The 7,873-nt window shown below is 39.7% G+C and overlaps 1 protein-coding gene across 1 annotated transcript; it reads left to right on the forward strand.

Moving 5' to 3' along the window:
- Positions 1–2,477: 2,477 nt before the first annotated feature.
- Positions 2,478–6,688, forward strand: LOC144979238 (uncharacterized). Its single transcript, XM_078925846.1, has 2 exons — positions 2,478–2,513; positions 4,998–6,688. Exons 1-2 carry the CDS (start codon positions 2,478–2,480, stop codon positions 6,558–6,560), a joined length of 1,599 nt encoding a protein of 532 aa, XP_078781972.1. The 3' UTR covers positions 6,561–6,688.
- The last annotated feature ends 1,185 nt before the right edge of the window (positions 6,689–7,873 follow it).

Below are 7,873 nucleotides of genomic sequence, written 5' to 3' on the forward strand. Positions count from 1 at the left end.
CACACACATATATATATATATATATATATATATATATATATATATATATATATATATATATATATATATATGCAAATGTACAAACATGTAAAAAATATGCAACCAAAAACCAATAGCAACACTTTATATATTAATTTGATAAGTTGAGATAGGCCATAGGCCTACCTCTGGCCTTTAGTCCGAACTTGTGTTTGTGTAGATTTATATTTAAAAGATAGTATTTAATTTAAATCACAGTTAAATTCACCTATCCACTTACTACCCATCCCATATCCGTCCCGGTGTCTCTATCAATCAATCAACCCGTCAAACCAATTCCTTCCTACCTTATCTGCGGCTATGCGGTCTCTGTGGTATGACACTTTCGGACCGGAAGGTCCTTTTTCGAGCCTCGCTGAGTCCTTGAAAAAGGCTCTTTACTCACTTTCTCTCACCGTACTCAGGTGTAAAATGAGTACCTGGCCGTTAACAGCGTTGTCTCTGTCCGAAAAAAAAATGTAATTTCGCATAACAGGCGTCATATCCCGTCCTACATGTTAAGTGTTGCTGTTGGCCAGGGACCCCTTGAAAAGCGCTTTGAGTATGTTTAGTGGATATTGCGCTATATAAATGCTCTAGTTTTTTTCTTCTCGATTCTTCCATCCATCCATCCATCCACCCATCCATCCATCCATCCATCCATCCACCCATCCATCCATCCATCCATCCATCCATCCATCCATCCATCCATCCATCCATCCACCCATCCATCCATCCATCCATCCATCATCCATCCATCCATCCATCCATTCATCCATCCATCCATCCACCCATCCATCCATCCATCCATCCATCCATCCATCCATCATCCATCCATCCATCCATCATCCATCCATCCATCCATCCATCCCATCCATCCACCCACCCACCCATCCATCCATCCCATCCATCCACCCATCCATCCATCCATCATCCATCCATCCATCCATCCATCCATCCATCCATCCATCATGTTTATGTTATGTCTATAGAAAACGGTAGGGGCTGCCTGAAGCCGGTGATCGTAAAATACTAACGAAAGAGTGAAAATGGAGAGGCTTCGTATGGGAACAAAACAGAACAATACGAAAACTCTCCATTTTCACTCTTTCGTTAGTATGTTATGTCCATACAGCCATACCCTGAAAAGAAAAAAAAAAACAATAAAAAATATGTTTTTAAAAATTTTGGCCAGAAAAATTGTCCTTCAAATATCGATCGATTATAATAATAACCCTCATCTTGTCAAAAACTCCCAAACCTGAGATTTCCAGAGAACTCTAGACTAGTCCCCAGGTTTGAGAGTTTTCTACAAGTTGACGGTCATTGTAATCGGTCGATATTTGGAGGATGAGTTTTCTGGCCAAAGTTTTTGTTTTAAAAATTGTGTTCATTTAGATTTTGGCAGTAGTATTAGTATCTACTTGTATTTATATTATATTAACCCAAACCAAGGGCAACCACCTGCCTATCAATCAGCGTGACAAGGGCAGATAACCCATTTCCTTGATCTTCCTGTTTGGGGCTGGGTTGTCAAACTTGCTTTACCCCACATTCCGCACGGCCGCCAATACATTTCAATTATTTTGCCTTCTCCGCGAACATAACTTGCAGTAGAAGCCAGTTAAACCGACATTCAAAAGATCAAGTTGTCCATTTTAAAAAAAATAATTTTTTAAAGCACTGTGACCAGAGGGGGTCCCAATAGCTCAGTTGATAGAGCACTCGCTTCACACCCAAAGGAACCAAGATCGGTCCCAGGTGCAGTCGAGATTTTTTTCTTCTGACCCCCCCCCCCCCCCCCCCCCCCCCCCGTCCCTGTCCACCCAGCAGTGATTGGGTAGATTCCTGTATTTTTCTTTCTTGCTTTGTCTGGCACCTTTCATACACACTTGATCAGTTCTTTATCCAGAAATCCTATCACAATCCCATCCATATATTTTAAAAAGGAGTCCATCGTTGTAAACACGACAACCAATAATGCGGGTGGTTGGATGGGAGCATCAGCGGGTGGTTGGATGGGAGCATCAGCGGGTGGTTGGATGGGAGCATCAGCGGGTGGTTGGATGGGAGCATCACCCTTGAATCATATACCTATGATGTTCGCATGGGTGTATGATCCGATAGTGATGTCGTTTCTTCTTCTCTTTACTAGCCTATCCTGCTTCTTTGGTTTGTGATTGTATTTTTGACAGGGGATATTTTTTTTCCTGTAAATTTGTAAATCTTCTGCCTGTTTGTTCTTGGTTATTTATAATTTAGCTTATGATATCTTTAGGTTATGATTTTGATTTACATTTGTACTATTTTTGTTAGATTGCTTGTTTTTTTGTTTCAGCGGTCTCTCATATAACCTCAATTGTGTTGGAAGAGACCTAAAGCAACAAACAAACAAACAAACAAAAAAAAACAACCAATAATAAACAAACAAAACAATCACAAACGCACTGTCCAACGGGATGACTTTGCCTCTAAATATGTGGACAAATTTAATTGTATGTAGATTTCTTCTAACAGTTATTTCTTTTGATAAAAAAGCAAGTCCTCCCACAAGGGAAATAACTGCAACAAGCCTGAGAATACTCAAAATGCTCCAAAATCAACAAACGCCAAGTCACCCCATCTGACGGTATTGTTGTTGGTTCAAGTAGTACAAGGTTAACCCTATTCCTGCACTGTGGGATGAGTACATATGTACCCCAGACTCTCATATAAAGAAAAAACCCTCAATAATAATAATAATAATAATAATAATAATAATAATAATAATAATAATAATAATAATAATAATAATAATAATAATAATAATAATAATAATAATAATAATAATAATAATAAGCATATTTATATAGCGCCTTTCGTCGAAACCTTAAAGGGCTTTTCAAAAAATTTTTAACATTCAAATACAATTCAACCAAAGTATCAAAACAATTAAGAGCATAACAGGGCATCAACACATCATCAATATAAATGTCACATACAAAACATTTAAAATTCAATTAAGTAAATATTTCCTGAAAAGATATGTTTTCAGGGCTTTTTTGAAAATGTCTATTGAGCTCGAGAATCTCACAGATTGAGGGAGATCATTCCAAATCGTGGGTCCGAATTTCATAAGAGACCTATCACTAGTGCCGCGCTGAGGACCGGACCGAGGTCCGGTCCCACGGTCTTTTAGCTGTGAACCGTTGTCCAGTCCCAAAGAGGAAGACCGCCGGCGGTCCTCACTTCTTATCACCTTTCAACGGTCTCGCGCCATACTACTTCCCCAGCGATTCGTTGCCTCGGTCCTTTGCCTATCTTCCACCAATCACCACCCATCCCACTTAATTAATCGCACCCACCCCCCTTTGCCATACACTAAACGACACAGACGACCATAGAGGCAGACGACCACCTCCCTCCACTCCGCAAACCGGCCTTTCGTGTGTGAGATGGGGGGAACAGGAGGCGCACGCCTTGGACGATTCCATTATACGGGGTAAATTTCAAAATTTACTACACCATAATGATCGCAATGACAATGATCTATGATGAAGGCATGACCCCTCTTCTCTTATGGGTTATTGTTTGAAATGTATGTGACTACTAAAGATGTGTGTGTGTGTGTGTGTGTGTGTGTTTGTGTCGAACCTAGCAAGTTGCAAGTCTGATTTTTTGTTTTCTTTTGTCCATCTCTTGTCGCCACTCCTTTCTATCGCATTGTTGTCATTTAAAATAATACAATAATATTAAAATTTCGTTTGGTGTTTTAACTAATCAAGTAATATGAGTTTCATTAGTTTCTTCCGTCCAAAAAAAACAGTTATAACGTCTGTATTTTTAAAAGGTCCAATAGAATATTTGGGGACCCCGATAGCTCAGTTGATAGAGCACTCTCTTTATACGCAAAGGGCCAGAGATCGATCCCGGGTGCAGTCGATTTTTTTCTGAATCCCTGTCTACTCAGCAATGAATGGGTAGCTGAGTTTGTTAGATCTGGCGAAAAGTCACCATCGACCCCTCTTATCACCTCATCCACCCCCTCTTATTATAACTTCACGTCTCTCTCTTACTCTTCAATGCTCGCTGCCCTCTAATGTGTGTGTGTGTGGGGGGGGGGGGGGGTAGGAGTTGCGTGTGTGTATCAACGCCACGAACAACTCGATCAACGCCTTGGGCGATGCCATTATCTCCGTTAATGGGGATAAATTTCAAATTTTATTAAATTATCGAAGTAACAATGAAGTACGGTAAGCAAATAAAGAAGGCATCACCCCTCTTCTCTAATTAGGTTACAATTTGAAATGAGTGTGACTACTCCGTGTGTTTTACTCCTGTAGGCCACGGTTTTCATCGTGTAGCGGTCTTTAACGGTTCAAGAATGAACGGACCGGTCTAGAGACCGGTCCTTGCGGTCTTCATTTCCCAAGGACCGTAGGACCGTGGTCCTTAAGCTTGCGAAGGACCGCCCCGCACTACCTATCACCAATACTTACTTTACAATATTCCTATTCCTATTCCTGCACTGTGGGGTACAAATGTACCCCAGACTCATAAGAGCAATTTAATCTTTATATTCCTATTCCTGCATTGTGGGGTACTTATGAACATTATACTCTATGAGAAACATATAAATACTGTATGTTTTCCTTTTTTTTCAGGACAATAAATGCATTTTAGAGTAATGGAATTTTATTTTAACTCTCTCTTTACCACCTGCAGTAAAACCGTCACATTTGTTACGACACAATATACACTTTTTCTTATTCAGATATATTTTGTACATCACAAACTTTGAAGAATGATCTTTGTTTAATTGACAAGAACATCTATTTATTTTGTAGAGAGCTTGTTTGAGTCTAAAATATCAATTTTTCTGCTTGGTAAGTCCTGTCATTTTAGGACAATATGCTAATATCATCGGTAAGGAGAGAGATAATATTAATTCAATTTCTGTACAAGGTTAACTAATTTGTTTCCCTCATTTATTCCCTCAGGTATCAGACGCCCTAGAACCTTCAGAGACGACACCGATCACCACTTCACCATCCACATCATCAACGATAACCACACTCCCTGCGTCACCAGATGCCATGAACTACGATTCGCTGCGACAACAACAGCAGCAACAAGAACAAGAACAAGAACACCAAGACCAAAAACAGCTCCAGCAACAGTTAGAACTGGAAGAAGAGCGGGAAAAACACAAACAGGAAATTGAACAGCTTCAGCAACAGCTGCAACAACAACAGGAAGCAATGACCAGACTACAAGCGCACACGCATGCGCAGCAAGTGCAAGCTAATCTCCTGACCACCTCGTTGCGCACCAAGCTGCGCAGAAAGGACCAAGAGTTGAAAACCCTCAAGGTCCACCAAGAAAACAATATGTCCGTCATAATCTCACACCTTTTGTTTCTTGAAGGACAAATGCAGAAGGACCAGAAGGATGTCAACGATGTTCTAAACGAGAAGGAAGACGTCGTGCGCCGTCAGAGAGCCGCCATTGAAGATCTCACCGCCAGAAACTATCGCCTTCTCCAAGCTCTCAAAGAAACTCACGGATATGGCTCAACCGATAACGGGATTTCCCGATCAACGAAACCGCAAATCGTGATGCAAAACGGAAACTATTCCATCCAAGACCACGGGAATAAAGTCGTTCTGAGAGGGAATAAGGGTGAAAAGGGTGGGGAGAAAGATTCGAAAGAGAAAAGGTCGAGCTCGGGTCAAAAGGTCAGGTTCAGTGTCATGAAAGACAAACTCCGTCGCCATAAGAGCAGTTTGGAATTGTACCAATCCGAACCGCTGGAGCCTCTCGTGGAAGGAAAGCTACGCTGTTTCGGGAGTGAGGAGAATTTATTGGACGATGATCGACCGAATTTGTACATAAGAAGGCGAATCGGAAGCGACAGCGATGACAAAAGACTTCGATACGGTAGTCTCGTTGACTTCCCGGACGATCTCCGAGAAGTCGACGAGTCTGTTCACGACAGCCCGGACAGTTGCTTCGGAGAGGAGTCGACTTCCCTGGAAAACATTTACAACTCCGATTCCTACATTTATTCCCCGTCGTCCACACCAAACGGAGATTCTAGATTCCATCACCACAATCATAGTATGCATAACAACAATAACCACAACAGGCACTCCACAAATTCCTACGGTTTCAACGAACTTTCCAAATCTCGTTCAGTCCCGCAATCTCTCCCCACCGTTACAGAAAACGACGGAAGCGGATCCTCCAATTCCTCCTCTCAAAAACCAACGGGGATTTTAAAAGAGCGTCCCCATTCCTTACCTAGTGTAGAAAACATTTCTCAGGAATCAAGTAGTGGTAGTAGTAGTAATGGTAGTAATGGTAGTAAAGTAAACATGTATCCCAATGTTATTCCTGTCGCCTCATCGCCTCCTTCGGAGTCCAATCCCTTCAAGAGCTTCAAGAACGTCTTCAAGAGACGAGGCAGCAAAAAGAAGAGATCTGTCTCCCTCGGACAAAACGTGAACAAGGAATATCAGGACGCCATGAAGCAGCACTTCAAGAAATATGACCTCACATAAAAACTATAGAAATAGAAATATTGATTAACGATGCCTTCTTGGCAAGAACGTGAACATACAGGACTAAGACATACATTACTCGCCGAATTCCAGCACGCTATGTAACACGACACGGTAGAGCTGTGTGACCGAACTTTATCTTTATATTAATATATATATATATATATATATATATATATATATATATATATATATATATATATATATATATATATATATATATATATATATATATATACATATATATATATTATATATATATATATATATATATATATATATACATATATATATATATATATATCATCGTCGTTATGTTATCTCCCTTGAGCATCGGTTTTCGGAACGCTCGAATTCTATTAGCACGCTTTTTTGTTTGTTTGGCTTCTCCCTGACAGCGGGCTAGAATCCAGCGAGTACTGTATCATCAGAGATGCCATGAACAACATTTCCAGAAATAATATGACCTCGCATAAACAATAGAAGAATTATTGATTAACTCTTTTCTTACCAACCACAGGGAAATCGTGACATTCTGTGTTACGATTCAATGACCTTTTTTTTTCATTTTCAAGTTTTTTTGTACTTTGTAAGTACATCACACAAAAAAAAAATGAAGAAGAAAAATCTTTCTTATAACCATAGGATCTTAATGATGTTATGTAAAAGCTTGTTTTATGCACAAAATTATGTATCTTGTATCTATATGTCGTTTTTGAGTGTAAAGATCTCAATTTTTGTGTGTGGTATTTCTAGAATTAGAACAATCATGAAAAGAGAGAGAGAGAGAGAGAGAGAGAGAGAGAGAGAGAGAGAGAGAGAGAGAGAGAGAGAGAGAGAGAGAGAGAGAGAGAGAGTTAACGATACCCATTAATAATATGTGAAGTAATCTTTCAGAGAATGTCGGATAGTTTTACAATAGGGTTCAAAAGTCGTGACGTCACTTCCCTCGTAATGACGCATAGTAACTGGTTCTAAACTATCGGAATAATGGCGGACGCCATTATCTCCATCAACGCCCTTATACTTCCCCTCCGACGAGCATAAAAGTGTATCCAGAGGAAAAAATCATTATAAATCGGATCATGTTTTGACTGATTACATGACATGTGAAATAGTTCTTGCTAGCATGAAGAATAAAAAAAGTAACCGATTTCCTTTGTTGTTTAGAACCAAGCTGCTGGTTTCTGGGCGGACGTGACATCAGACTATTGAATCCTATTGTGAAAATACGTAAAGATTGTGAGGAGTTGCCTTTTGTTTTTTTACAATAATATAATTATATTATATATATATATATATATATATATATA

The sequence above is a fragment of the Berghia stephanieae genome, chromosome 9 (genome assembly GCF_034508935.2).
Source record: "Berghia stephanieae isolate SIO BIC M18660-M18661 chromosome 9, UCSD_Bste_1.3, whole genome shotgun sequence".
NCBI lineage: Eukaryota > Metazoa > Mollusca > Gastropoda > Nudibranchia > Aeolidiidae > Berghia > Berghia stephanieae.